Source organism: Camarhynchus parvulus, chromosome 17 (genome assembly GCF_901933205.1).
Source record: "Camarhynchus parvulus chromosome 17, STF_HiC, whole genome shotgun sequence".
Lineage (NCBI taxonomy): Eukaryota > Metazoa > Chordata > Aves > Passeriformes > Thraupidae > Camarhynchus > Camarhynchus parvulus.
This window is the reverse complement of record NC_044587.1, coordinates 3,716,166-3,733,273: the sequence shown is the minus strand read 5'-3', so window position 1 is coordinate 3,733,273 and position 17,108 is coordinate 3,716,166. Positions and strand designations below refer to the sequence as shown.

Below are 17,108 nucleotides of genomic sequence, written 5' to 3'. Positions count from 1 at the left end.
CCCAGACACGCCCCTCAGCGTTCTTAAAGGGGCCGCGCCCCCGCGCCTCTCTTGTGTGAGGGGAGGGTCTCACACCCCCAGGGCCAATGCCCCGCGGTCCCGAGTGGGAGGCCGGGCTGTGTCCCCGCCATGGAAAAATATGAGGTGTTGCCCTCAACTCAAGTTCTAGCCGGCAATAAGGAACATTGTAGGGGTGTCGGTGGTGCCGGAGGGGTCTGTGTGGGGTACATGGCCCTGAGGGTCTGTGACCAGAGCAGGGGCTGTGGGTGCCCTTGGGGACATGGTCTGAGTGGCTCTGAGTGGGTCAAGTGATGCTGGAGGGGTTTATGAGGGGTCTGTGGCCAGGCTGCCCTTGGGGACATGGTATGGGTGGCTCTGAGTGGGTGCAGTGGTGCTGGAGGGGTTTATGAGGGGTCCATGGCCCTGGGGATGCTGTGGGTACCCCTGAGAGCAGCGCACAACCGAAGGAGGTGGGGATTGAGTGGCCCTGAGGGGTTATGTGGTCCTGGAAGGGATGTGGGTGGTTTGGGGGTGTTTTCAGCACAGGCAATGCCCTGAAGGGGAGGGAAGGGAAGGCCTGTGTCCCTCTCAGGGGCTGGGTGAAGGTGGGGGTGTCCCAAGGTTGGTGTTGCTCTCAGGAGCCAGGTGGAAGTCCCCAGTCCTGCCCTGGGGAGCTGCAGGTGTTTTCTGTGTAGAAGGTTTCTACTGAAGGGTTTTTTTTTTCGCCTGGGTTGTTCTGCCCTAGCTGAGCAGGTGCTCTGGGTGTGCCCTGTGCAGGTGCTGGAGCAGCTCCAGCCCGGGGCACTGGGCACGGTGCTGGTGGCTCAGCTGAGAACAGACCAGGCTGCCCAGAAGAAATATGCAATAAAGCAGGTGAGCAGGTGGTTGCTATGAAAACAAGAGTATGGCGTGTTTGTTGTCTCCAGAGGCACCAGGGTAGTAGCAAGAGACCCATGCTGGGCAGCTGAGCTGCTGGATAAGAGTAGGCTTGTTTTTTGTAGCGCTGATTTTTGGGAAAATGAGAGATTCAGATCAGTTTAGTGGAATGTTGTGACTCAAAGTAGGGAAAGGTCAGCAGCCTGGTGAGGTCCCCTCAGTGTTCTCACCTCAGCTCAGTGCAGAAACACCGTCTGTCACACAGCTTTGTTTTACCCATCTCCTGACACCAAAACTGCCCCACACATGAGACATTTGACCTATCATTGAAAATTGATGTCATTTGCACCTTGGTAAGAGTATTCTGGCTCAAAATTCCTGGTGTTTCTGTTACAGTCTCAGCCCGTGTCTTTTGTTGGTGCAGGTTGAATGCATTGACCGACACCAAGCAAATGTGGCCTTGAAGGAGGTATTGGTGCAGTCTTTTCTTTACTACTTCACTTACAAAGACCAAAGTCTTGATAGAACCAAGTCTTTTATCTACAAGGATTAGCTGGGTAAATAAGTAAATCAGGTAGGACTATTTGTGGGGTGTGCTCTCTGCCCTCTGCTTGGGCTTAGGCCAGGGTTTGTATTAATTGTTGTTATTTGTGGATATGTACATTCAAATGGACAGCTCTTCTCAGAGGATAGTTCTTTCTCAGAGTTATTATTTGTTTTGTGAAGCCAAAGGACAAAACTCATCCTTTTGGCCTTTAAGCTGAAGGAGAACCTTGGTCTGTTTGTAGTTTATTATTAATAACTCGATGTCTAGATAACATATTTCATTATATGCTCATTTCTCAGAGTTGAACATTTTTATTGTGAATGATTTTCTCCCTTTGTTGTACCCTCTTTTTTTTTTTGGTGCAAACTTTGTCATAAGGCCTTGAGTAAGAAGCATCAGAAATACTCTTAAAAGACCAAGAATGGTTTCAATAAAATAATGGAATAGCACATGATGGATGAGTCTCCCAGTGCCCAGTATGCACGGCATCTGGAGTTGGAAAAGAAGAAGAATAAATGCCTGTGCAGATATTTTATCCTGGTCAGACCTTTCTGACCTCTTTCTGTACCAAATATTGCATTACCAGTAAAACTTGTTCCAATTTTTCTATTGAAATAAATATTGAATTACATCTATTAAAATAAATGCAGTTGTGCTATTTGGGAGCCTGGCTCTTTTTAGCTTTTTCTGTTGTGCCTGCACAGCCACAAACACAACTACAAGAGGGTAACCTGAATTCTTTTTATCTTCCACATAATCAGCAAATTTGCTGAAGTGGTGAGGATTTGTTAGAGCCCTGCACAGAAACCACCTTCAAGGAGATAAAAATCTCTCCTACCATTGTATTTGCTGAGGTTCAAGCTTGCATAGAGCTTACAGGAAATAATGGCTGCACTTGAAAAATCGTCCTGACTTAGATTCTAAGAAATGTTTTCAGGTTAGGATGTTAGGAACTGAAGAAGGGGGTGGTTCACACATCATCTCCCTGTGGATCAGTTTATATCTCTGAATCTCACAAGGCTGTTGCAGCACTGGGTGAAATATTTTCCTTCTTTCCACATTTGTGTATGCAAATATTTAACAGAGCTGTCACTTTGGAAGAGTTGGATCAGAAATGTGGCATGAACAAGTGAGGAACTGGCTTTGGGTGTTACTTAAGGTCCTGTTAAAGGGTAAGACTGTGTAGCTATAGAAAGCTGTCCCTATTTTATCTTTTTCTGTGCAGGCAATGGATTTGCTAAAACTCTGCCATGTTAACATCTGTACTTACAAGGAATTGTTCCTGACTTGGAATAATGAGGTGAGAATGGAACAGGATTAGTTAAACTGGAATGTGTGGTTTATGTTCCAGGCACACGAGCCTATTCACAGATTTACATTTGGGGTCATTGGGGTGAGATGCTAAAAAAGAAGGTTTTTTGATTTGGAACAATCCTGATTTTTTTTTTTTTTTTGGCTCCTGAATACACTCACTAAAAAGCTGTGAATATGTATGGATTGGAGTCACATGGCAGACTCCAGATTCTGATGGGAATTAGTGTGCAATTCTGATTTTCATGCCTGCATGAAAACCCTTCTACAGGGGACCACAAGAAGCTGAAAGCCCTGACTTACTTACTGGCAGATTTTCTTCAGTGCTTGGACAGAACCTCTGATGATTTTATGGATGTATAATTTGATTTTAATCATCCTATACAGCTTCAGATAAGGTGCTTGATAGTGGTGGTTTGTTTTATTTGCTAAAACAATGAGCATGCTGTATTTTTAATTAAAGAAATTAAATATTTTCTCTTCTGGGAGAGAATAATCACCTCAGAACCCTTTTGTACTGTGAACATCACACCCACCGGTTTGGTTTTGACTCTGTTAGCTGCAAACAATTCAGCAATTTTGGTGCAATGTTTTATTGCAGGTCTCATCTCTGTTCCTCTGCCTGGTAATGCAGCACTCAGGCCAAGGAGATCTCTCAGCTCTAATCAGGGAAAAGAGGCAGAAGTCACAAAAGATATCAAACATGGTAAAAAGTACAGAAGAGGCACCTGTTTGAACTGAGAGACTTGTTGCTTTTATGGTATTCCTTCTTTCTGAAAATCCTCCCTAGAGCCTTCAAAGCACAGCAGGGTGGTTTTGGAAGCTCACTTCTGAAAGATATTTGAAAGTTCCTCAGTTTGTGTTACACTTTCATGTCTGCTTCCCTCCACAGGTGGTTCAGAAGCTCCTGGGACAGATGGTGGATGCTTTGTTTTACATACACAAACAAAATATTTGGCACAGGTGAGCAGAAATCTCATTTTCTTTGTCTGACAGGCTCCTGTTCTTTGCAGTGTTGGTTCAGCAGTGCTCAGAGCCAGGGAATTTTGCTCTTCCAAAATGAGAAGTAGGGGGTAGAAGTTCCAGACTTTAGATTAGTTTTTTTTTTCACTTCTGAAGTTACCTATTTCCTGAGTTTTGTCTGGAATACTCATTTGATTGAGGTATTATCTCCTGTTTGGTTTTTTGTGGTTTTTTTTTTTAAACATTTAAAAATTGTCCATCTCTGCAAATGCTTACATTTTGGTGCCTGTGATGGACAAAGTTTGTGTATCTGAATAAGAGACAACCCTTGCATTCCATGCTCAGATCAATCTGTGTCCCAAGCACAATTATTAAAGCATTTAGAGAGGAAAATAATTGTATTTTGGTTGATTATCACTTGTACATTAAAAAGAAAATGAAAACCAAGAGAACACAAACAAAAAGTGTCCAAACCAATCCCCCAACCCCCTTCCCCCAAAAAACCAACCCAAATCTTCTGAGGGCTAAAGATGCAGGGAATTTGTAATTATATGTGATTAGACTCTAATTTCATAGGCTGACAGAAAATATTTTTGTGTTGCAGAAATCTGAAGCCATCAAACATCCTGGTGACTGGTGAACCATCCTTCATGCTGACTGACTTCAGCACTGAAACACTTATGAATGATGAGCTGAAATGGAAAATCAGAGTGGAAGAAGGTAGATATTTTGTTTTGCTATTTTTTCTTTCCTACTGTATTTTTATAAAATTTCAGTTGTGGTGGATATTTTTAGTCCTCAGAGAAAAATTAGGAAAGAGGAGAAAGTTATCTTCCCTGTCTTTTCTCTGCATTAAACTATTTATCTTCTAAACATGATTTTCATAGGCGGCTGTCTGTAGCATTAATGTGTTCACAAGTGAAAAATGTAGATATGTGTGTGAGTTTCTGCAATCAATACCGTTGAAATCCTTTTTGGTTTTGTCCTCAGGAACATCTTAGACAAATGTTCATTAGTTACAGTGTGTTTTGTAGTTTTTGGAAGCACAATGTCACCATATGATTCCTGTTTCTACAGAAAGCAAGTCTTGGATGGCTCCAGAAACATTTGGGTTTTCTTTCACTGAGAAATCTGACATCTGGTCCCTGGGCTGTGTCCTCCTTGATATGATGAGCTGCTTTGTTCTGAATGTGTGTAAGAGTGATTTATTTGGGATTTAAAGGGTCCTGGGCTGATCAGGAGATCTGAGTGTGTGGGGCTCTCTGACACAGTGCTCTTCCCAGGCAGAAGAGATAAAATCCTTACTGCAGGGTATCAGAGGGGACAGCAGCTGCCTTGAGAGAGTCCTGACCCTGATACAGGATGGAGAAAGAAACTATTTGCCTTTCTTTCCACTTTTGTTGATGATGCTACAGATTGAGCCCAGCATGAGACCCACAACAAGGCGAGTTCTGGCTGCCTTCCCTTGATTTATTTTGTCCTAAATCCCTCCTACCTCTACAAATTGGGAATTTCACTGCTGTTGGAAAGGGTTAGCATTGCTTATCCTCCTGCCTCAACAAATGGAGTTATTAAAGACTTGATGTTCCTTCAGAGTGGACACTGAGATGAACAGGTGTCCCTTTTTGCAGTTATTTTATAAATTCATGTTATACACAATTTTATGGGCCTGAACTTGACACCTAAGCATGGCTTGTGCAATGTGAGGTCTTTCTTGAGCTTTTTGGAAGTAAATTGTTTAAGTTCTGTCAAAAATAATCTAGTCTAGAAGTAATATTAGATTTTTTATATCAAAATGAAACATCTGTAGATTTTTTTCTTTTCTAACTTACCAGTTCTAACACACTGGTGCTGCTTTTGTCTCTCAAAATTCCAGGGATCTGGTCACTGATCCATTTGTTGGGAAGTGCCTGACTTTTGCTGGTGAGACCTCAATAAAACTGAAGAAGTCTCTGCCTCCCACAATAACAGATGAGCTCTTGCAGGGTGGAGTTGAAAGTGTTCTAGGTAATAAGGAGAATAAGATTAATGTAAAGGTGATTCTCACAGGAAATAGACCCTTCCAGTCAGGATGTATTCTTATTGGAAATAAATTCTTGCCCACTCATTTTACCTGCAATTAAATGGGATACTCTTTAGAGCAAGGATCACTATGCAACTTTTCCTCTAAATTCCTAAGGTTCTGAGCCATTCCTACTGCAAAAGTTAAACAGGCTCAGAGGTTATTCCTCAGAAAATCTGGGAGCTCCACTTATTTTGTTTGCATTGTAACATGTTTGCTGATTCATGCCACAAGGGATCTGCTCCATTATTTTCCTTCTAAGTAAGGAAGATGTTATTTTAATCTGAAAAGTCTATTGGAATAATGCATTTAAAGCTCCTATCCCTGCTCTGATTTAATATTCCAACAGGTCCCCAAAAATGTATATATAATGCCAAATACATTGTGAATCATAACACTTGGTAATATTGAAATGTTTAATGAGCTGGGGGGAAAACTCTCTTTTCATCAATCCTAAATTTTATTATTTTCATTCATATGAATTCACATCTTGCACAAAACAGAGACAATTTGAGTGCTTTGTGTAAGTGTTTGTGTGGAATGGTTGGAAGAATTTCCTTGGTTTCTCAGAATTCATGCAGGCTTCCTGGGATGTTGAAGAAGTCCAGGCTGAAGGCATTCAATACCTTGCCAGCTTTGTAGAGGATAAAACTGGTAAGGCACTATTTGATCTGTTTATTTATTTATTCTGCTCCTTCATCACATTTTACATAATAGGAAGAGGAAAACATTTCTAATGCCCATAAATGAGAATGAATTTGCTCTCTTCCTATTTCTGCAGGCCAGTAGTGATGGGATTGTGTTGGTTCTTGTTCTGTACAAGCTTTTTTCTGTACAGCAGAGGGGTTTTACTGGATATTAAAAATGGGCACTGGGGGAAAAAAACCCTGTGATATTTGAATTGGCAACAAACTGACATTTGAGGAAGGTAATTTCCACAAGCCCTGGGATGACCTGGGGGTAATTCCTGGGGCTGCAAGGCTGGCAGAGCAGAGCAAAAGGAAGCTCCACACGGCTAATTCCTGTGTCTGTAAAGCTGTGAGGGTGAAAGCTGTGTATTTTCTCCCAGAAGCTGCACATTTTTCAAAAGAAGCTTTCAGATCAAAGTTCATAATTCAAAGCACTGCGTTAAATCAGTTATAAAATGCTCTGTCCTTTGACAGCACTTTAGTGCTGGCATTGGCTTATGATGTTCAAACTCAGGGTTATTCTTAGCTTTAATTGATAGGAGACATTTCCCACACAGATTAAAACAATTCACTCTATTTTGTTCTCTTTGATTCAAGAACCTTTCTCAAAGAATTTCTTTTCCCCCACAGCATTCCCCTATCTGCTAACCTGCACAGAAGTGATCACTCTTGCCATGAAGGTTCACACAGATTCTCTGGATTTACAAGTAGAAGGCTGCACTTTATTGCTTGAAATTCTTAGTCAAGGTACAATTAAGATTTCCTCCTTCTGCTGGGTCTTGTAAAGATTACTGAACTCATTATCTGCTCAATTAACAATTTTAGGGGATGAATTTGAAGAACTAAAGGAATTATGCAGCTTTCTGAATTCTCATGGCCTTCCTTCAGGACTGGCACACAGCAATTCTGTGCTAAGAGTTAATTTTAAATGCAGGTGCTGATCTTGTCCAACCAAGTTTGTTTTCATGTTATGTAGAGTGTTGCTAGAGGGCATAAATAAGACTCTTGTTGTTTTGGTGTTTAAATTTTAAACCATAAAAGCGGTTTTGGGTCTCTTGTGTGGTCTCTGCTATCACTTTCATGGCAATTTACCCCAAAACCACCTGACGATAGGAACTTAAAAATACTAAGAATTGAGTTTCAGAAAATGAAAGTCTAAAGTAACTTGTGCTTATTTTATGTGAAGAAATGCTGCTAATTGAATGTTTTGCTATGCTGACTGCAGGGCAGGGGGATTCAGATTTCATTCAAAACCACTGAAATCTTTGTTCTATTCCAATGTTTGTGGTGACAGCTCTGAAACAAGGGGTGATGATGGCCCTGGATGAGAGTGTGGCCAGCTGCCTGTTACACACAGTGAGGAAACATTCTGAAAATGAAGAGTTCCTTTCAATGCTCTGCACATTATTGATGATGGTTTCAGCCAGTGGTGGGTCACCTTGCTCATTCTTTGGGGAATCTTAATTTATTTTTACTTTTTGAAGCAAATCCAAGATATAATGCAGAACCTGTGATTTCACTGAGAGGTGTGGATGTCTGTGGGTAATTATTAATTTAATAGTGGTAATATTGGTAAGGTTGACCAGATATTGATAACACCCCTGAAAGTTTAAGATACAATGCTGAGGCTTCAGGGATTTACTGGACCACTCTAATAGATACAATTCTGTATTTCCTCTTGGAAAAAAGTACAAACTCTGCAAATAGTAGTGCTTGAGAAAATGAGGGCACAGAACCTGAATTCTATTTTGGACTCTGCCATGATGAATCGAAACCATTCTCCCTAACTTCTCTACTTTGTTCTCTTTTCTTCTGAACTTGTAATTGCTAAATATTTATAATATTTTTAGTTGTTTTCAGTGTCAGTTCAACATCATCAAAGACTGCTTTTAGAAACAGTTACAGTAGGATTTAGCAGCAAGGGGGAAATCTTCAAAATTTATTACAAAGAGTCCTGTCTAAGACCAAGCTATTTTTATCCATTGTTTCCTAATTCTGAAGCTTAGTTTGAATCATTAAAATGGAAACAGGTGAAAAAATGTAATTTACACTCTCTCAGTTCCTTTCCTGCTCCGTGAATTCCCAGTCTGTGAGGAAAAAGGATGGTCAGGCATGCATTTGAAAGGATCAGATGTGTTAAGTGCATCTTGTTAAAGAATTCGGTCTGTTCCCTTGCTTCCTTTTGTCCAGCTGATGGGCTCATGTTACCGCTCTGTTATCTCAGTTTAAACACCTTAGTGCTGCCTGTTTCCAGGCCAGTGAGTGGACAAAATACCAGATTCTATAGAATTTCTGTGGTTTTCAGAAGTAGCTGCGGAGAACCTAAGGAAAGTTGGAATCATTCCAGACCTTGTGTCAATTTTGAGACGTTTTCTTCACAATGACAAGATCTGCTTCTCTTGCTGTGCCGTTCTCTGGAGCTTGGCTGTGAGTGGTGAGTAGAACACAGGAATATTGTGCCTGCACTCCTGTGACTGAAGGGCGGCAGCTATTGAGCCTGATTGAGTTCAGACATTCCTGTCGCTGGGATTGGATTTTCTCCCATTCTTGTTCCTGGGAGATGGGATGAGATGATCTTTAAGATTCCTTCCAGCCCAAACCAATCTGACTTTGTGATTCTGGAGAGTTGTTTCTACAGCACTGCTACCATCACTTTGTGATCCAGAGTTAGATAAAAACAAAAATTCATGCAGAGTTTTTTAGGAGCCCTTTATGTGATAAGGTGTCAAATTTGAGCCGTTCAGGCCAAGATGTGACCTGATTTCATATTTACTGATTTGTTTGTGATGTGTTCTTGTGGAGGTGTGTGGTGTTCTGATCATCCTGCAAGGCTGGAAGCACAGCTTGTGCACAGTTTCACCTGGTGTGTTTTATTCCCTTTGTGCAGCAAATTACCCGTTGGATTTATGGGACAGCTGAATTTCCATCCTGCAGCCTGGATACTGTCAAAACTGTGGTTATTTCTGGAGGCTTCTTGCTGTGATCCCTATGCATAATTTAAATGACAAAGAACACTAGTTCCTGCAGAATTTCAGCTTTCTCCAATAAACAGAATTATTTATTAGTTCTGTAGCACTTGGTTTGGTTCTGTACATTTTTGATTCCTTTCCCTCTGCTGCCCTCCAGACTAAAACAACGTTGCATTATTCCAATGCCAGCACCCATTAAGGTTTTACTGATATAATTTGACATACAATGATATCATAACTTCATTAAATAACTCTACCTGCTGCATTTCCTTTCTGCTAAGGTAATTCAGAGGATAATACAGACCAAGCAGTGCTGGCAAGTGCTCTCCCTGTCACCTCAGCAGTGCTGCAGGAACACCTCCAGAATGGAGTCGTTGCAGAGTCTGCCTGCTCAGCACTGTGGGCACTGGCACTCCAAGGTGGGTGATCCCAGTGTCCCTGTTGTCCCTTGGGCATGGAAAAGGCTGGGATGTCTGTGTGTCAGTGGTGACCCTGCAATCCAGGCTGCTGGGCTGGAGAGGCTCTGCAGATGGCAGCAGAGTGAGGAACTTGCATCCCCTCTTGGTTGCTCTCCCCTGCACTCGCTCTGTGGCTCCCTAATGAAGCCATTTTTGATGAGCTGCAGCAATTAAATCACCAGATACTGCTAATGGGGAGTCCACTGGTGGGCAGCTAATTTGCTTGGTTCATTATCATTTGCACTAAGGAACACATCCTTGCAGTACTACTCTTATTTCTTCCTCATGCAGCAATATTGTCACATTTACCTACTGCCTGCCCTTGTGCCATTGTTTCACTGGGAAAAGCTGAGCAAAACACCCTCAGCAATCCCATTTCTATTCCCCATCAGTAGAATAAGTTGAGTATTCAGGACTCTTTATTCTTTTGGCCTGGAGGATACTGAAATTTTGGGCTTTTTCATGTGTTTTGTTTTTTTCTTTAAAGGTTGCTTAGCTGACAGTGACTATGAGCCCACAGCAGCACTTTTGCTGGATGCACTCAGGATGAACCCAGAAAGAGCAAAGCTGGTGCAGAATGGCTGCCTGGCTTTAGCCAGCCTTGTGAGGCTCTCAGGTAACATTCAGCAGTTCTGCTTTTATTCATTACCAATCAGCTCCATCAACATGAAAACAATCATTAAAATCACTGCTGCCCTGCATGACACTGTCAGCTACATATCTGACACTGAAGATATCTGCATATCTTCTACCTGTACCCAAAAGTGTTTCAGAACAGTTGTTAGGAAGACTGAAAATAATGGGCACAACTTCCTGAAAATGTGCCATGAGCCAGCTCTGAGGGGATGGGAAGCAGATCCTGCAGTCTGCAGCTCCAGCAGTGTTTGTCTTCCTTGCAGAAACTGCAGCTTTGGCAATTCTGCTGGACTCAAAGGGCAGTGGAACAGAGCTGATCAAAGAGGAATATCACCTTCATTCCCACGAGCCAGGGGTGGCAGAGGCCCTGTGCCTGCTCATGAACGAGATGGTTCAGTATGGTGAGATGGCTGCTGCCGCCACTTGTTGAGTCTCCCCCTCTCTCCCAGCCCTCAAATCAATAAAATTACAACAGCAGCTCTCAGGAAAGACTTCATGTCCGAGAAAATTGCAATTCATCCTCCTGAGAATTCACTCCACTTGTTCCAAACAAATACCACTCTGATGGTAAAACATTTTAACTTCATCTTCTCTTGCCTCCTCCTTGTGTAGCTCTGTCCTCTCCCTGTGCTCCTTTAGCTCCTGCTCCACTGGCAGTTGTGCTACAACCATAAATTTTCTTGTTCATTGGCACTGCAGATGAGGTTATGCTGAATATGAGGTCCCAGAAAATGGAAAAGCTGCTGTGTGAAATAAAACTCCAGTTTCCATTTAGCACGGTATGGAGAAGTCTCTGTGATAATAAAATAAATTAGTATATTATTTCTGGTGAGGGATTTGATCATAGTGCAGAAATTTAGAGAATTAGCTGTGTGTGGAGTGAACAGTGAGTTTGTAAGGATAGTTCCAATTATTGAGAACAAGTGGTTCAAAGTTGTTTTTCTTGGTGTTGTTGTTAATGCTGAAATTTAAAAAAAATTATGTTCTGGTCTCTTGCAACATTACATTAATTTATTACAGTCTTCATGCTAAACCTGGCTGAAGTTTACAGGAATAAAGCCAAAAGTATATTACATCTAATTTATTTTTGGTTTGGAAATGGCATTGTTAACAAATTTAAAAAAACAACAACAACAAAGTATTTCTGACAGTTTATGGGAAAATTTAACTTACATTGAATTTCACCAAGCAGTCACACTGAAAAAAGGGAAAAACCAGCAAAGTTATCAGAGCTATTCAATTTCTTACACTAATATTTCTTTTGCAGTGGCTTGCTGGCAAAAACCCAGTAATTAGGTTTGTTCATCAAGCCAAAAAAAACCTGGTAGTCTTAATTTTGCTGATTTTAGTTATATATTTACAGAATTATTTTCAAAGACAGTCATAAACTGTTCACCTGCAGACATTGCCTGCACCCCTAAAAGGAACACTGCAGCCACAAGGTAGCACAGGAAAAAATAATCACAGAAGGGGAGAAAGCTCCCTCTCCTGTTGTAACAGCAGCCACTTCAAAGACCTATGTTAGACACATTGTTTTTATTAATAAATGAATACAAAAATCAGTGGAGCAACAAGGTAATCTTCTGTCTGACAATTCTCACATTTCAGGAGATTCAGACCCTGGTGGATGCAACACTTTTGAAACTGAGGAAGGAAAAACGCTTTGTCTGAGAACAAGACTTGGCCACTGCTGGATACAAAAGCCTGGATCCTCCATAAGAGGATTCTTCTCACCAGAAAAAAGGAATATTGGGCTATTAATAATATACAAACAGGTATTTATTGATGGTTTGGGTACCACAACTGTGTAACTAACAGAAATAATTAAGAATTCACCTTGCAGTAGACCTCACTTTGTGGGCCTCAACATACTTGAAATAAAGATTTTAATCCTTGGAGTTTTGACAAAGCAATGACAGTTTCTTCCTTCATCTATCATAATTTAATATTTTTAACTTATTCAGTGTCTATTTCTGTTGAAGAAATTTAACTGATTGAGTTCTTCCCAACTGCAGGCATTTGTTACAAAGGTTGTTTGAGCACAGTAGCAGGCATCAGGCACAGGGAAACCAGCAGCACTGCTGTACTTCCAGGTTATTGCAGCATTGTCTTTGGATTGATTTTATGAAGTAGCTGCTGTCAGTTCTGACTTATCTCTAAATTTGGAATGTGACATCAAACCAGCAAATGCTGCACAGATGAAAGATTCTACCCTGTGTTTTTAAGTTTTACAATTTTTCTTGTTAGCTTTGTTCTTAACGGCAGCTTCCCATTTCTTTTTCTCCAGGGTGTAAAGTCTCATAGCTGCTTGTGCATCCTGGATCTGAAAGAGAACAGACCAGACAAGGATGTGAGATAATAAGCAGCTAAATCTTCCATCATTTTAATACATCCTTTCAATTAACATTTCATTACCTCTTTTTACATTTAGGCTCTGTGCCTAGTGAAAGGGATAAATGGTGTATTTTGAGTGCAGGGCCCACCACAAGGCTGTGCATTTCTGACTGCTACTTGGAAAGTCCTCAGAGAATTTTGTCATTGATACAGTATCTATGAGCTCCCCTCCCAGTTTTGTTTCCCCCGTTCATTCCTCTTTCCCACCCTCCTGCCCACTGAAATAAAGGATCTGCTGAGGTTCAGGTGTAGCCTCTCCCACTGTTTATCCATCCTGCCAGAGTGCACAATGTTGCTTTTTAGGGTAAATAAATCTTGATCATTACCTTTCCCCCTGGGAATTTTAACAAGAATTCAGAGTTAAGAGCTGACTTGTGCAAAAGTTGTTTATGAAATGAGTGAACAGTGAGCAAGCTGAGATGACAATCTCACTGCTGCTGTCCAGGCAGAGCTTGCTGAGTTCCACTGGGATGAAGGCACAGCACTGGGGACTGAACCAGCAGCCAGAGCTGGCTGTTCTGAGCAGGTACCTACCGAGCAGTGCTCTGCTGTCTGCACCTGAACATTGAGCAGCGTCTCACAGAGCAGCTTCAGGGATGGCCTGGAACTCTAGGGACAGAGCAGATCATAAACCATGCAGTCTCACAGGATTTGAAATAACAAAGATGGGTGTTATATAAAAATATGTTCCTCAAAGAATAGCATATCTTAGCCTCTGCTGGTGAAATACCAGGAATAATTAATGAATTAGGAGATCTGTGTGTGCATAGGTAATAAAGAAGGAACAGGATCAGTTAAAAGCAAGCACAGGAGTGAGCCAGCAGCTCTGGAGTCTGTTAATTGAGCACCTTCCCAGTAGTCTCTTACCTTGACTCTCTGTTTGAAAGGTTTGTATCTCTGTGTGTCCCTGATTTTCTTGTGGGGGTGATCAAGAAGTAGAACCTAGAAGAAATTACATTTTCAGTCTAAAATGTGTTATTGCCTGAAACTTTACAGAGCTGAATGTGCCGCTGCCCCTTGTTTCCTCCCATCCACTCTAAGGGACACTTTGAAGCCATGAAAAGACAAGACCCAGGGCTGGGCAGGGCTGCATTCAGGAGGTTTCCAAGGAGCTCAGGTGTATTCCCTTGATCCAGAATGATGGATCAGAAAGTTCATTTTCAGTGTCCCTTGATCCAGAATGATGGATCAGAAAGTTCATTTTCAGTGTACCTTTAGGTCATTCCGTAAGGCGTGTCCAACTAAAATCCTTCCCTGCAGGATCTCAGCCACCTCCTTCTGAACTGTTTTGAAGTCTTCACCTAAAAATGCCACACAAGGAAACACTTTCCATGAGCAACCACTGCATCTTTTTTGGGAGGTAACTGATCATTGGGACTGTACCTTTTGTACAGTACACTGAATCTCTGCTTGCTAGAACATAGAGAATTCCATAAAGAGAAAAGAAAATGATTTTTTTAATGCTATATTCCACCAGTTAATTCCTTCAAAGGTCTTAGTGATCACTGTATAAAAACATTTCTTCCCACAATTTTTCTTAGCATTAAGTTAAATCAAATCTCAGCACTTTGTTTTCCCAAATTAGGTCTCAAACTGTTCCAAGCTCAGCCAATGAGGCTTTTGTGACAACCCATTGAATCCTCCCTCTTTGGGGGACCCCCTGGTACCTGAGTTTATGTTCTGAGGCCGGATGCCACTGACAGCTGTCCTGTAGTCTGTCACCTTCTCCGTGGGCTTGACATACTTGTCATAAACACACTTGCCAAACTGGTTGACGATGGACACCCGAGCCAAGATGCTGTCCTCGCCCTTGGGGCCCACCCCCACCATCTCACAGTCCATGGCCACAGCCCTGGTCAGCCTGGAAGGCAAAGGGACACCTTGGGGACACCTCTGCAGGAGCTGACAAGGGTCACACCTTGGTGTGAGCAGGGCAAAGCCTGGCAGCAGAGGCAGGGAGATGTCAGCTCACTGTGCAGGTCAGTTATCAGAAGCCAGTCTGATAGCTCTGATATTATTATTATTATTTTTGTTTAATTGAAGGGATGGGACTCCAGTCAGGTTAAAAACAATTCATTGTTCAGATAAACATTAGTCTCAGAGGCTGTGAGATTTATGAGGGTAATTAGTTGGTTATAGCTCAAGAGTAGTTATAAGTTCTTTGTTACAAGACAATGTATAACTTTCTAATCTAACAGACAGTTGCTACAAAGTTTATTTTGCTTTTCTAACCTATCACTTTTACTTATTTCTACTGCACTGTGTATACTTTTATCTAATGAGCTATTATGTATATGTACACACACACGTTTCTATGATAACTTCTAAACTCTTTGCTTACTCTATACAATTACACCCTGACATTATAAACCCTTCAATATCTTATTAATACAGTTTTTTACTTAAGGTATACTCTCACTTACAATTATAGAAACATAAGCTTATAATTTTTCTGCTTAATGTCTGTGTACTTTATTTTTACATCAATCTAAGCTTCTTCTAAGGCTGCAGATCAAACCTTTCAGTGTCTCTGAAAGTTTCTATCTTCCCATTCCCCACACTCTGATGCCATCCTTCCCCCTGCAATGTCACTCACCCATCAAAAGCCTTTTCCTTAACCAGCACCTTCTCCACAGACTGGCATTGCTCTGTTTCAAGTCCCAGGTTCCTTCTGGCAATTTTTGCTGCTTCAGGTCCTAGTGCTGCTTCAATATCTTTGGGATCAACATCATCAAACCAGATGTCAGCCCTGGGAAGAACAGATTTAATGACATTTAACAGTCTCAAAGCAATCTGGTGTCTGTTGTACAAAAAGTATGTTTACTTTTAAAACCAAGAGATAAACCCTAGGAAAACTAAGTCTATGACTGGCACCTCTATGACAGGTTTCTTGTGTCTGAGGAGTAGGGGCAAAATGTTCCTTATTTCTTTCAGAACTTAGTCTGGAAAAGTGCAGCTGTTTGGAATGTTCCTCTCTGTGCTCCTCCCAGAATAAATATTCACATCCAGGGCTGCTGCCTGAAATACTCACTCTTTGGGCTGCTGCTCCACATGCTCCTCAGCTTTCCTCCTCTTGTGTTTCAGCTCATCCTTCTCCTTCACAACAATGCCATTTTTCTTTTTTTCTTTGATGCCTTTCCCATTGCTTTTGGTGCCATTGAAGTTCTTATTTGCTGTAACCCCCTTGGTTTCTGGCTTGGCCAAAGGAGGACTGGCTTTAGCAGCACCATTGTCCATTTTGTTTGTGGATTTGGCCTTTACCACATTCCCATTCCCATTGACTGCTGGGACTTCTGGGCTTTTGGCTGCTTTGAGTGGCTGCTTCTTTTTGGTGTCTGTTTGACCCGTGGAGATGGGCTTCTTGGAGTTACTTGCCTTTTGTTTCAGCAGCTGAAATGACATTAAAAAAATAAAATAAAAAGATAAAGGAAAAGAGCTTGGAAAAGAGAAGGCTTTAGAGTGACCTAGAGTACCTAAAAGGAGCCTTCAGGAAAGGGGGAGAGGGACTATTGACAAGACCCTGGAGTGACAGGACAAAGGGAATGGCTTCAAGCAGTGTTAGATGGATTTTGGGAAAAAATTCTTCTCAGCGAGGGTAGGAAGGCCCTGGCACAGGGTGCCCAGAGCAGCTGAGGCTGCCCCTGGATCCCTGGCAGTGCCCAAGGCCGGGTAGGACATTGGGGTTTGCTGGGACAGTGGGAGGTGTCCCTGCCCTCGCTCTAAGTTAACTCCACCGCGGAGCTGCATTCAGGCACTGCCAGCACGGCCCCGCTGCTTCCCTGTCCCAGCTCCCCGGGGCTGTCCCCACCGCATCCCCCGGTCCGCCCTCACCTCCTGCAGCGCCTTCCAGTTGGAGGAGAACTCCTGCGGGTTGCGGGGGGGCCCACAGCCGCCATGCCGGGGCCTTTGGCCGCGGCCGCCGCTTCCCCGAGGGCCTTCCTCTTCTTCCTCCTCTTTTTGCTTTTCCCGCGGGCCGCGCCGCTCGGCCCCGCCGCCTGCGGCTCCGCAGGGCTCTGCTTTGCCATGCGGGGGTCAGCGGGGTGGGATCGGGACCGGGACCGGGACCGGGATCAGGGGACAGCGAGTCCCACCCGCGCCGGCGCTACCGCAGGGGGACCGGCACAGCGCCGCACCGCCCCGCCGGGGAACGCCGGCCCGCGCTTGGGTTCCGGGCGGAGGGGGGGCGGTTCCATGGTTCCGGGG

General features: G+C 42.7%; 2 protein-coding genes across 2 annotated transcripts; one reads left to right on the top strand and one right to left on the bottom strand.

The window, feature by feature from the left end:
* The first annotated feature begins 129 nt into the window (after window positions 1-129).
* Window positions 130-12,182, top strand: STKLD1 (serine/threonine kinase like domain containing 1). The gene is made up of 19 exons (XM_030961593.1): window positions 130-144; window positions 778-873; window positions 1,301-1,345; window positions 2,649-2,723; window positions 3,336-3,440; window positions 3,627-3,697; window positions 4,302-4,417; window positions 4,775-4,887; window positions 4,981-5,141; window positions 5,574-5,704; window positions 6,330-6,413; window positions 7,079-7,195; window positions 7,743-7,877; window positions 8,754-8,882; window positions 9,699-9,836; window positions 10,363-10,491; window positions 10,775-10,912; window positions 11,211-11,290; window positions 12,120-12,182. The coding sequence occupies exons 1-19, from the start codon at window positions 130-132 to the stop codon at window positions 12,180-12,182; spliced, it is 1,941 nt and encodes a 646-aa protein (XP_030817453.1).
* REXO4 (REX4 homolog, 3'-5' exonuclease) lies at window positions 11,609-17,031 on the bottom strand. The gene is given in 9 exon segments (XM_030961595.1): window positions 11,609-12,834; window positions 13,440-13,514; window positions 13,773-13,847; window positions 14,118-14,206; window positions 14,573-14,766; window positions 15,502-15,654; window positions 15,937-16,295; window positions 16,737-16,786; window positions 16,789-17,031. Coding segments are annotated over 9 exon segments (1,239 nt in total). The 5' UTR covers window positions 16,931-17,031; the 3' UTR covers window positions 11,609-12,732.
* Between the last annotated feature and the right edge of the window lie 77 nt (window positions 17,032-17,108).